Below are 13,048 nucleotides of genomic sequence, written 5' to 3' on the forward strand. Positions count from 1 at the left end.
GGCTTCTTTAATTTTATGCAAAACAAAATGCCAAATGTTTAATTTCAAGAACTGTCATGTATTTGTGAGCTTGCAGCACGACTCTAAAGCAAGAATGAGAAGTTTACAGCTTACAGGATTGGGCAGACATTTCGGGCACCTGAGCCAAAACATTTACAGACACAAACGCGGATGGGTGACATGAATGAAGATGGCTCCACATCTGCGATGCAGTATTTGTTTTCCAAACAAGGTCTATCCCCCAACACAAAATTAATTTGCTGAATGCAGTATAAACTGTATTTTCCAGCGCTCAAACCTGCCAATCTAAAGGAAACACTGTGTATGGCGTTTGAGGTAATTTGTGAATTACCATAGACTTACAGTCTAAATAAAACAATTTACAACTATTACTGTTATTAACTAACTTTGTATTATGTTAATAACTTTGTATTATGCTTGTTATAGAGTGTGTGGCGTCACATGCACTAGGGTGACTGTTGTCAAAGCTTCCCCTAGTTTGAAAATGCATATTTTGTCCATTTGGAAAACTCACAAAAATTTGGACACTCACATGTGGCATGCGAAAGTTTGGGAACCCCTTGCAGAATCTGTGAAAATGTGAATAATTTTAACAAAATAAGAGATCATACAAAATGCATGTTATTTTTTATTTAGTACTGTCCTGAGTAAGATATTTTACATAAAAGATTATTATATTTAGTCCACATAACAATAAAATAGCTGAAATTATTAAAATAACCCCATTCAAAATTTTAGGAACCATTGGTTCTTAATACTGTGTGTTGTTACCTGGAAGATCCACAACTTTTTTTTTTTGGTGATGGTTGTTCATGAGTACCTTGTTTGTTCTGAACAATTAAACTGAGCACTGTTCTTCAGAAAAATCCTTCAGGTCCTGCAGATTCTTCAGTTTTCCAGCATCTTTTGCATATTTGAACCCTTTCTAGCAGTGACTGTATAATTTTGAGATCTTTCACACTGAGGACAATTGAGGGACTCAAACACAACTATTAAAAAAGGTTCAAACACTGGTGCTCCAGAAGGAAACGTGATGCATTAAGAGCCAGGGGTGAAAACTTTTGAACAGTATGAAGATGTCCAAATTTTTCTTATAATGTTATATTATTTTTATTTCCATTAAGTACTGCCCTTCAGAAGCAACAGAAGATACTTGCATGTTTCCCAGAACACAAATTAAGTACAATTTACCTTGATCTACAAATTCCAAAAGTTTCCACCCCCCATGTAGTCATCGTTAATTATCAGGAAATTTTAATTTGAAAGTGAACTAATCCTTTAACAAGATTTAGCAATTCTTTGGTCATTTGTTTTGGGTGTGGTCAGTGGACTTCATAGTGCCCCCTAACATTTACAAAATTATTTAGCTCCGTCATGGACGTAGCTTGTAGTGGGGGCATAGTGATTAAAGGATTTTACTAAATATTTATTTATAAACTTTTTTCTACGCCGTAAAAATGCATATAATGTAGTTAATAATACATGTAAAAGTTAATATGGAAAAGTTCATACATTTTAAATTGTTATTGTAAGTAAATTAATAAATCAAAACAAATAATGTCTCCCTCAATCTCATTTGCATAAGAACTGTCATGTGACAAATCTGCATTTTGGTGGATAATAGACTTAAGACTTTGTTGTCTGGTATAAAATGATGTTCAGTGTTTTAAACTATGTACACAAACTGCAGAGAAATCTGGAGACAACAAAAAACTCAATACCGTGCTTGATGATTCCGGAGCCAGACAATCAGATAAAGGTGATCCACAGGACGCAGCCGTTTTAGCGTCGCACTACTTTTATGCTGACCATTTACATCCAAATGTTATTTCATTTTCAGAGAACACAATCTATAAACAGACTTTAGAATATAAACTGTTTATCATCCATTTAGATTTGGGGCAGCTGTGGCCTAATGGTTAGAGAATTGGACTTGTAACCAGAAGGTCGCAGGTTCGAGTCTCAGTGCTGGCAGGAGTTGTAGGTGGTAGGGAGTGAATGAACAGCGCTCTCTTCCACCCTCAATACCCATGGCTGAAGTGCCCTTGAGCAAGGCACTGAACCCCCAGTTGCTCCCCGGGCGCTGGATATAGCTGCCCACTGCTCCGGGTGTGTGTTCACGGTGTGTTCACTTCTCACTGCTGTGTGTGTGCACTTGGATGGGTTAAATGCAGAGCACCAATTTCGAGTATGGGTTACCATACTTGACAAATGTCATGACTTTCACTTTCACTTTTCACTAAATAGAAAGTGTGTGCATCATTGTGCGTTAACTTGAATCAAGTCAAAAAATGTCTGTCGTAAATACAGTAGATGAGTAATTCACTAATTCATTTGCTTAAAAGCCTCCTTTGAGATCGTTTTGTCAGACATGTTTATTGCTAAGTTTAATGTGGCAAAATTAAAGCGCAGCTGTAATTCACGTGCAGTGTTATGTGGTTGCCATGACAACCTCATGCACTTGCCGCTGCTCTATGTGAATGTGAATATGTAGATTTAGTATAGCAAAACTAAAATGTTTAAAAGTATGACTGACCAAATCCACCGGCTCGTTTTTTTAAAAACGGCATGCTGTGGAACTAGAAGTACTCCTCCTAGGGGACTCTTGTGACTGCCATCAATCATAAGGAAAATCATAAGGAAAATCATAAGGAAAATCATGCCAAAACACTGAAGACCCTTCGTCCTCAGGGGGAACCCCTCATTTTTTTTTTCAAAGTTTATGAGTAACGTCCCCGGAACGCAGTCAAAATATTTTGTGCATATATTATACGTACGTGCATGTATATGTACAAAACTCTGTACACAAAGATCTCATCAAGCTGAACAAGTTTCACCTTGCAACTCATATGCTCCGCCCAACAGGAAGACAGCTATTCTGGGTTTTGAGAAAAGTGCATGAAGACGGTGTTGCCATGGCGAAGGACTAAATTAATGGCATAAAATAGAAACAGGAATTGTCATGTTTTCTAAGTACATTGTCCAAACTTTTAAAAACTGTTTACTTATGAAGAACAAGTCATTCTGAGGAAACGTGCTTAGTCATGAACTTCTGATGCTATGTGGGTTAACAGCAAAATATAAACTATTAGCAATTTCAGCTGACAGACGAAGGCTGGCCACTAGATGGAGTCATAGGATATGAAATCTTTTAAGCCTTATCTGTTTCCTCTCAGTTTTAATACGTTAGAACATTCCATAAGTTGGTTTTCAAAGTCAAAGACAGTGGGCCTCCTCTTTGACTCAACGTACACAATGGTGCCTCCCCACCCCTCTAACCCCCTAAGCTTCTACTAATTTTAAATAGTAAAAATTTTTACTTTTTTACTTTTCATAATTCATAATGTATATAGTGCAACAACATTTGTTTATATGATTTTTATACAAATAAGCACAATTCAAGTTGCCATACCAAACAGGACGTGGGGGGATGGGCAACAAACAAAACCAGCTGCCTTGCCTTGACTATACAGATCCATTCATAATTACTAAACCACTGACCCTCGCATACTCTAAAACACACTTCTTCAGCTAGTATCCATTATAAAATGCGGCACATTAATTTAGATGACTACACAAATATGTTGAAATGTGTTCATGCAAATCATTGGTGCAATAGTGATCAGTGTGCCAAAAACACATGGTTTCATTGCAAATCAATAATAACAGACTCACGCTTGCCTAATGTACGACTACTGTACTTAACTGCAATCATCTTTACCTTGACTACAATTGACATCCTTAAATTTTCTAGCCTGCCACTGGTTTGCTTTATCCAACTGACATAGTATATTTATCATATGCTCATGCAGTCAGGTGTTTCAAGTCTGTATTTCATGCAGCGTGATGAGTATTTCATCCCTGGCATGCCCCACACTTTGAAAACCCCTGAGTTTGTATGACAATTAAGAAAGTGAAAGTGACGTGACATTCAGCCAAGTATGGTGACCCATACTCAGAATTCGTGCTCTGCATTTAACCCATCCGAAGTGCACACACACAGAGCAGTGAACACACACACACACACACTGTGAACACACACCCGGAGCAGTGGGCAGCCATTTTATGCTGCGGCGCCCGGGGAGCAGTTGGGGGTTCGATGCCTTGCTCAAGGTGCACCTAAGTCATGGTATTGAAGGTGGAGAGAGAACTGTACATGCACTCCCCCCACCCACAATTCCTGCCGGCCCGAGACTCGAACTCACAACCCTAATACAAAGATTAATACTCACCAACAATAATCCAATCACCACCCCAACATTTATTTAAATGCATAGAATCAGTTTATATGTAATTTCCTGTAATTTTTATTTTTTATAATTATTTCACAAATGCTTATAGCATTTGCTTATTAACAAATGCTTATAGATCATTAAAAGTTTTATATAACCTTCCCTTTCTATGTGTGTGTCTGTTTCACACCCTTGAAGTTCTAGAGCAACCCTTTCATTGCTGTAAGCCAAACAACCAGACTGCCAGAGGGTTAAATGAATGTGCTCGCTGTGCACTATTTTCCTGAAGCCACCAGGTGGTGGTCACACCAGGGCTTGAGTCCGTCATCGCTGATTGCAGCTCTATTTTATGCTATTGTAACTGCAATGTAATGGCTTGATATATTGTAAAATGTATTTTGTTGATACTGATTTAATTTAATTGATACTGATGTCATTTAATTGATATAACATCCCTATTAAGTATACTGCTAATTAGTGTAAGAAATTAACAGATGTTCAACAACGTAACTTTCCCATTGACATTTTAGAGTAACTCACATAACAATTGGAGCACTAGGATTCAGATACACAACTGATTACATTTTGGCATCACTACCAGGGAATAACCCGATTTTTTGTAAACACTCTTTATTTGTGTTGCTGGGTTACTGGTTTGCATTTACACTGGGACAACAGGTTAATTCAATAAGCTTATTTTTGGGAGCTATCAGCGTATCAGTGTGCATATAAACATACTTAATGATTCAATGAATACAAACAATTGCCAAGACACCCACACAAATTCCTCAGTTTTTAAGTGGACAATCAACAATTATTATCATTTAGCTTTTACTCATGACTACCATTTACTGAGACAAATACATTATGCAATACATTACACATTTCTATGACGGCCTGGATAGCAAAGAATCTGTACATACTGCTAAAAATGTAGCACAGTAGTTGTGCATGAAATCTATTGTTGAATTAAGAGTTTTACCTCGTGACATAAGTTTTCTGGTTTCTGTATGGTCTTGTCTTCAGTAAATGGGGCTGTGTCAGTGGAGGGAGGGGATCTCTTGGTGGTGGTCTGGTAGGTAGGCTGGAGACGAATGGCAGGCCAGAGAGGTTCTTTCAGGAGGGTAGCCTGAGTGCTCACTGTGTTTTCAACGGTTTCCACGAGGAAGGACAGCAGCCAACACTAACATTAAGAAAAGTTGCATAGGGTTAGCTCAACATTCCTATTTCTGTTTTTGGAAAACAGAGAGGCGCTGTCTGAAAGGAGGCTTTACTGTATATGTGTGCACTTTAGGTGTGAGCTAGGGTGCCTCAAAAGGCCAAAATTTAGAAAAGTTTTAGCCCATATCTAATGCATGCCATATCAACTAATATATTGTGGCCAAATTTCATATTTTAAATTGTATATTTACCGGGTCATCCACAACCAAGAAATGAAAATTACATAATATCATGCATCTTAAGATTTGCAATTCAATAAATAAAAAAATAAAAAAACTTTTAGCATTATTGTGCTGTAGCAACATTACCAAACCTATAATACAGCTAGAAGTATATGACTTATTACATTCTTTGAGAGTAAAACATCAAAAATTGACAAAAATCATTGTCATTTCATACTGTGCAACAGTGAAAGTGACATGACATGACAGTCACCATACTCGGTAGTAATCCCATGTACTCCCATGCTCTAAATTTAATCTATCCAAGTGCACACACAGTAGTGAGTAGTGAACACACACTGTGGACACACATCCAGAGAAGTGGGCAGCCATTTTTGCTGCGGCGCCATGGAGCAATTGGGGGTTTGCTGCCTTGCTCATTTTTTTTTTTAATTTAATTTCTTTACTTTTTTCTTTACTTACTTACCCACTGTCACCGCCATTTTGTTGTGAATGACTGTGCAGAGTGTGCCATCAAGCTGAGTGTGGATACTGAGTTGCCGTTCATTCACTCCACACACCTACAGTGGGGCTCGAAAGTTTGGGCACCCCTTGCAGAATCTGTGAATAAAAATAATAATAATCAAAAAAAAAATAAAAGAGATCACACTAAATGCCTGTTTTTTTTTTATTTAGTACTGTACTGAGTAAGATATTGTACATAAAAGATGTTTACATTTAGTCCACAAGACAAAAAAAAATTGCTGAAATTATTAAAATAACCCCATTCAAAAGTTTGGGAACCCTTGGTTCTTAATAATGTGTGTAGTTACCTGGATGATCAGCGACTGTCTTTCTGTTTTGTGATGGTTGTGCATGAGTCCCTTGTTTGTTCTGAACAGTTAAAAGATGCTGGAAAACTGAAGAATCTGCAGGACCTTAAAGATTTTTCTGAAGAACAGTTCTCAGTTTAACTGTTCAGAACAAACAAGGGACTCATGCACAACCATCACAAAACAGAAAGACAGTCGTGGATCATCCAGGTAACCACACACAGTATTAAGAACCAAGGGTTCCCAAACGTTTGAATGGGATTATTTTAATAATTTCAGCAATTTTTTTGTCTTGTGGACTAAATGTAAACATCTTTTATGTACAATATCTTACTCAGGACAGTACTAAATAAAAAATAACATGCATTTAGTGTGATCTCTCTTATTTTTTGAAAATTATTTACATTTTTACAGATTCTGCAAGGGGTGCCCAAACTTTTGAGCCCCACTGTACATTTCCTGCTGATACTGGGAATCGATACTGCAGCCTTCGGGTTACAAGTCTGATTCTCTAACCATTAAGCCACAACTGCCCATAGTCATGAATGACAATGCAGAGAGTGGTGTCAAGCTAAGTGCTGATTATCTTGATGCTGCCAGATCAAAACAGCATTATCAGAACACTCTGGGAGGTGGTTGATGCAGACCGGAAACTGAGGCATAACCTAAGCAAAAAGGAGACCGTAAGGAGACATGGTCGGTTCACTTTTTTTTTTCCTTGGCCACAACATAACTCGTGGGAACATGATAATATGTCGTGGCCATGAGATATTAATTTGAGGGAATGCCATATTAACTTGCGGGAATGTGATATGTCGTGGCCACAAGATGATTTTGTTGAGGTAACTACATCCTTATGTCATGGCCTCGAGATGTTATGTTGAGGGAACAACATTTTTCTCATGGCCACGAGAATAAACATGCATAAACAAACCTGCGTGACCATATAAACCTGGGATTATCAAAAAGAGATAAAACATTTTTTATTAACATTAAACATTAAATTTAATATTTGTATTTTATTATTATTATTATTATTATTACTACTACTACATTAACTTTAGGGCTATAGTTTTATATTTATTGTTATATATGCTTTTTTCCCCTTTCAATTTGTGTATCGCTTACCTAATTAACGTTTTGTACAGGCTAATTATGCTAGTATTTGCTAGCCTACCATATATTTTATAAATAAACACCTGACAATTATGCCAATAAAGTTTTGACTTTATGATTGTATTTATGCCCATGTGTGATGATAAATGTGCGTGTTGTGTTTTCATTTACAAAGGAAACTGTGTATATATGATTAATTTCTCAACGAAATACTAAAGTATTTATAATTATGGTCCATTAATTAGTCGAAATAAAATGATATATGTTAAATTTAAACTGCATTCCAGCAAAAATTCCAATCAGCATGTCGAGCATTTACAGTAGGCTATTATTTACAAAAGTATTCAGAACGTTAAGTAAAATGATTGAAATGAAGGGGAAAAATGAATATAAATGAATAAAAATATAACTAATAATAATAATAGGCTAATAATAATAATAATGTACAAATATTACGGGAAAAATACTATCAGTTAATGGACTTACGAGACTGTAGGATGGAAAAAAATGGATAAAAAAAACTAAGTGAACCGACCATGTCACCTTAAGGCCGGGACACACCAAGCCAACGACACACCAAGCCAAAGCCACACCAAGCCAAAGCCAACGGGCCGACGGTGAGCAATGGCTGGGCTAGTTTGTTTGCTGTGCTCCACTCGTCGGCAGCAGCTTGCCTGATTTGGGGCCGTTGGCGCAAGTTAGAGCTCTGATTGGATGTTCAGTTTAGCAAACGAGTCAGTGCCCCAGAATTAATGCAAATGTGGTGAAAACAAGCATGTAAATGAAGACGGTACAGACAGAAGGCTGTTTAAATGTTACATGATCTTTCCCAATCATTCTAACACGCAAATGTTTTCATAACAACAGGCCCCAGAATTAATGTGAAAGTGGTGAAAACAAACACGTAAATGAAGATGGTACAGACAGAAGGCTGTTTAAATGTTACGTGATCTTTCCCAATCATTCTAACATGCAAATGTTTTCATAACAACAGGAGCCGCTTAAAATGATTAAGTTTTCAACGCTACTGATATTCAAAATGGTAAGCAAGCACTGTTTTGTTTACGTTTCGTATATCTGCGTTTATCTCGTATATCTTTGATTCGGTGTCTCCTTTTGAATGACGAATATATACTATTGATAGCTGCTGACATAGACAGTTAATTCCTCTCAAGCATGCACAGAATGCACGTGTTAGTTTGCCAACAGCTGTAGTCTGTGCAGTGTGTTCGAGCGCAGCTTTTTGGTCCAACGCTGCCGATGTGGGGCGACAACACCATCGGCTTTCATCGCTGCTAGTTCTCTGAAGTCGGCTTGATGTGTCCCAGGCACTGTAGATCTGACCATAAACAACAAGAAAGGCTTGTTGGAAATGCAAACGCATTCTCTGCCACAAGGTGGCGCTTTAGGAGTGCTGGAATATTGCGGTTTCCCCGGTAACGGCTGTATACAAAGCAGCACCGTGCTCATAAATACTGCTTATCAGGAATTATAGGTAAAATTTTATAAAAATGCCAATGACACGTTTCTGAGGACAGTTAGTTTTCTACAGATATATTCAAATAAAGACATCCGTGCCGCGTTTTGACTTGAAACATGCAGCGCTCATATTTATTCAATGACATCATTGCCTTTTGAAATTTAATCCAGCCATATCGCAACTCTTGTCTTTCTGTCCCCAACTGTAAGACCTCTTGAAATTATAATTAAGACATTTCTTATACTATTTAATGTATTTAAAACTTTTTATGGCCTTAAGTTTGATACTATTCACTTCAGGAGTTTTTAAGGACCTGCAGGAGATCTGCATTTAATAACCCGTCGGGCAGAGTGGTGATACAATTTAGTAGCCTGACTGGAAAACACAATAGCCCCAGAACGTCGGGCTAGCGATTTTGCGAGCCCTGTAAAGAATTCTACCTCTAACAAGCTGTATAAAATAGCATACCAAATGAAAATTACCGTCATTTTTCTTCATTTATCCGTTGAGTGAGATTTTGAGCTGCAAAACATCCATGACAGCCATTGTCCATGCTGGCAAATAATAGCCAAATGGCCACTTGACGTGAATTATATAAATAATTTTAATAGCACGGCCATTCAAAACCCGAGAATCTACCATGTGCGATCACTCAATCATTTTGGGTGGGAATTATGTAAACACAGATATCTGATAACAGTCGTGTCTAAATTGAATGTAAACAGACGGACCAAAAAATCAGATATGGTCAAAAGATTGGATCTGTGCATTAAGACATGCAGTGTCAATGCAGCCCTAGTGTACATGTACCAAGCTCTCGTGTGCAACGTTCTTCTTCTTCAGTTCTGCATCAACCACCTGCAGTTTGTTCTAATAATGCTGTTCTGATCTGGCTGCTGTAGTCAGCACTCAACTTGATGTCCTACCTTGCACAGTCATTCACAACAAAATGGGGGTGGGAGAGTCAGACTTGTAACCCGGATGTCGCAGGTTCCGATTCACGATTCTTGTAACCTGGTTTGATTCCCAGTACCGGCAGGAAATGTAGGTAGGTGGAGTGAATGAACACCCTTTTTTATTGTTGAAGCCTAACCTTGAATAGCTTGTTTGAGTGTATAAGGTTTAAAGTTAAAGTCTTAGAGTTCTGCCCTATACTGTTATTTGTAGTGGTTGGCCGATATATCAGCCGATATTTGGCATTTTTCAAACATCGGCTGATAAGTTTTTCTGTTTGGCCGATGTATTCGTGGCTGGACTTTTATTTTGACGGTGCTGAGAACGGCACAGACAGAAGTCCATCTAATAATCAGATAGAACTGTTAAACAAAGGAATTAAAATGTATATATATATATATATATATATATATATATATATATATATATAAAAAAAAAATTATAACAAGCTTTTATATTGTTAGTAATAGAAAGGCAAAAGTTATAATACTTTCTTTATCGTCAACATTCCGCAAATACCCATTTATATAATTTAAACAAATCTTTGAATGACTAATGAACATCTCATTTCAAAAACCTTGCAAACTTAGCCGAATCCAGCTGTGAGATCTTATGAAGTGTGCATTTGCATCCTGTACGATCGCGTGTACTCTGCATGACGGTCAATCCATGCAAATCGAATATGGACATGAAGAGAGTTCAGCTTCATTGAGACGCGATCAACAAACTTTAAACCCGTGATTTCAAATTATGCTGCGCTTCACATGCTTTTGCCCAATGTCATATTTATGTAATTTTCACTGTGTGCTGTATGTAAAATGAGTATTACATTGACTTTATTTGAAAAAAAAATGTGATTCCCAATGCACACAAACTTCCCAGAATACTGAGTGCCCTGTCGGTTACAGTGTTAACTTCTTTTTTAATAAGGGTTCAAGTCCAAAGGGCGAAGAGACCTATTGTTTTCCTTAGGATTATTAGGGCCCGAGCCAATGGGCGCAGGGCCCTCTTGTTTTCCTTAGGATTATTATGGCCCGAGCACCGATGGTGTGAGGACCCTATTGGAATTGCTTCGTTTATTGATTTCTTTAGGATTATTATTTTTCTTCTTATTTTTTAAACCTTCCGGGGGGTTTTGAGAGCCTTAACATACTCAAAAACTCTTGAAAATTGGCACACACATTGGAATCTGCGGCCATTAGGATGCCGCAGAGGCTGGGACCCAGGCGTGGCACAGGGGCTCTACGGCGCCCCCTGGAACACAGTCAGAAATCTTGAACCATAGCTCACACATACTTGCATGTATTTATACGAAACTCTGTACACTTATAGATCTCATTGAGCTGAACAACATTCGGAAGTCAGCTATTCAGGGCTGTTTAAAAAAGCATGCTCTGGAATTTGATATACTCCTCTGAGGACTTTCAACCGTTTGCCTCGAAACTCGGTGAACATGATCTCAAGACATTGGGGATAAAAAAAATTGCCAGGGGATTTTTGATATCTCGAACGGTTTGCCCGTGGCGAGGCATTGAAATTAGGGCGAAAAATGAGAAACAGGAAATGTCTAATAACATCCCCATACATTGCCTGAGTTTGATCAAACTTCATTGGTTTGTTCGTTGTATGATGCCAATCGCATAATCTAACTATTAGGAGTCAAAGTTATAGCGCCACCAACTGGCAGCAGGAAGTGTGTCATTTTCTAAATGTTTTGAATTCAGCATCTTATTTATACTCAATTTGCTTCAAACTTAATCAGAATATTGACAAAACATGGCCGATGTAAATCTGTTGTGGGGATACTGATATCTAATATAGTGTTGCCATGGCAATGTGTCAAACTTGAATATTCTGTTCTGGTGATTTTGAGGCAGATAACATGCTCAGAATTACATGAATCTCAAAACACATATCAGTATTAATGATAGATAGACAATGGCAAAAGCTCATAAAAGGGCGTGGAGGAGGCACTCTATTTTTTATTTTTTAAAGTGCAGCATCCAAACACTTCACGACTACACAACACTCTATGGATACAGAAAATTAAAAAACTATCAGACATCTGATGTCACTGTCACTGTCAAAAGTTATTGTTTTTGTTATTGCTAATGGTGGTGTTTTTTTCCCCCTTTCATTACAGCTTAAGAAATCTCTTAGGCCTTATCCTTTTCTGACAGTTTTAGGGATTTAAAAAAAAAAATCCTAAAAATACTTATTTTGTGCTGCAAATAATAATTTTAAACTCATTTGATACTGACCTATGACATCCTGTGACATGACATTTATCTGAATTTACATAATCTCATGGATGTAACAGTAAAACGGTTCAGCTCACAAATGAAGACTAAGCTGTAATGCAAGCAGAACTATTTCACAAATGCTTATAGGTCAATAAAATCATTACAAAACAATTATAAATCATTGAAGGATTTGGTCACTGTAAAATAATGTCTCATTTGTTAACATTAGTAAATGCATTGGTAACATTTTATAATAACTGCACTCATTAGCTAAGCATTAGTAAATAGTCAGTTCATGCGTTATAAAGCCTTGTCCCAAAATTAATAGTCATTAGTAAGCAGTTTATAAATACAGCTATAAATAACTTGTTCTTGGTTTATAAGCACATCTATTACAAAGGAGATTAAAGGCTCAGTTATCTTCCTAAGAAAAATAAATAAATAAATAAATAAATACACTTTTTTTAGATTAGATTAGATTCAACTTTATTGTCATTGCACATGTAAGGTACAAGGCAACGAAATGCAGTTAGCATCTAACCAGAAGTGCAATAAGCAGTAAGTACAGAATATATAAGGTCTACAATATGTTACAAATGTACAATAAATATACAGATAAGGCAGTATTATGGACATAATTTACAGATTTTTAAATACTATCAGCATGATATACAGATAGGTGTACTATGAACATACTATACAGATGGATTATGTAAAAGTGTATGTACACTATAAGCAGAAACTATGAACATATGAACATCATTTACACTAGTGCAATGGACAGTAA

At 37.1% G+C, this 13,048-nt stretch overlaps 1 protein-coding gene across 4 annotated transcripts in view; it reads right to left on the bottom strand.

Annotated features, from left to right (window-relative positions):
- The window catches only part of LOC109087479, a 131,121-nt gene that overhangs the window by 71,040 nt on the left and 47,033 nt on the right, over positions 1 to 13,048 (bottom strand). For all 4 annotated transcript variants that reach the window (XM_042758167.1, XM_042758169.1, XM_042758168.1 and 1 more), the window contains exon 6: positions 5,236 to 5,436. In XM_042758167.1, coding sequence (XP_042614101.1) covers positions 5,236 to 5,436 — 201 coding nt within the window. The remainder of the gene's footprint in view (positions 1 to 5,235; positions 5,437 to 13,048) is intronic.

Source organism: Cyprinus carpio, chromosome A6 (genome assembly GCF_018340385.1).
Source record: "Cyprinus carpio isolate SPL01 chromosome A6, ASM1834038v1, whole genome shotgun sequence".
Taxonomy (NCBI): domain Eukaryota; kingdom Metazoa; phylum Chordata; class Actinopteri; order Cypriniformes; family Cyprinidae; genus Cyprinus; species Cyprinus carpio.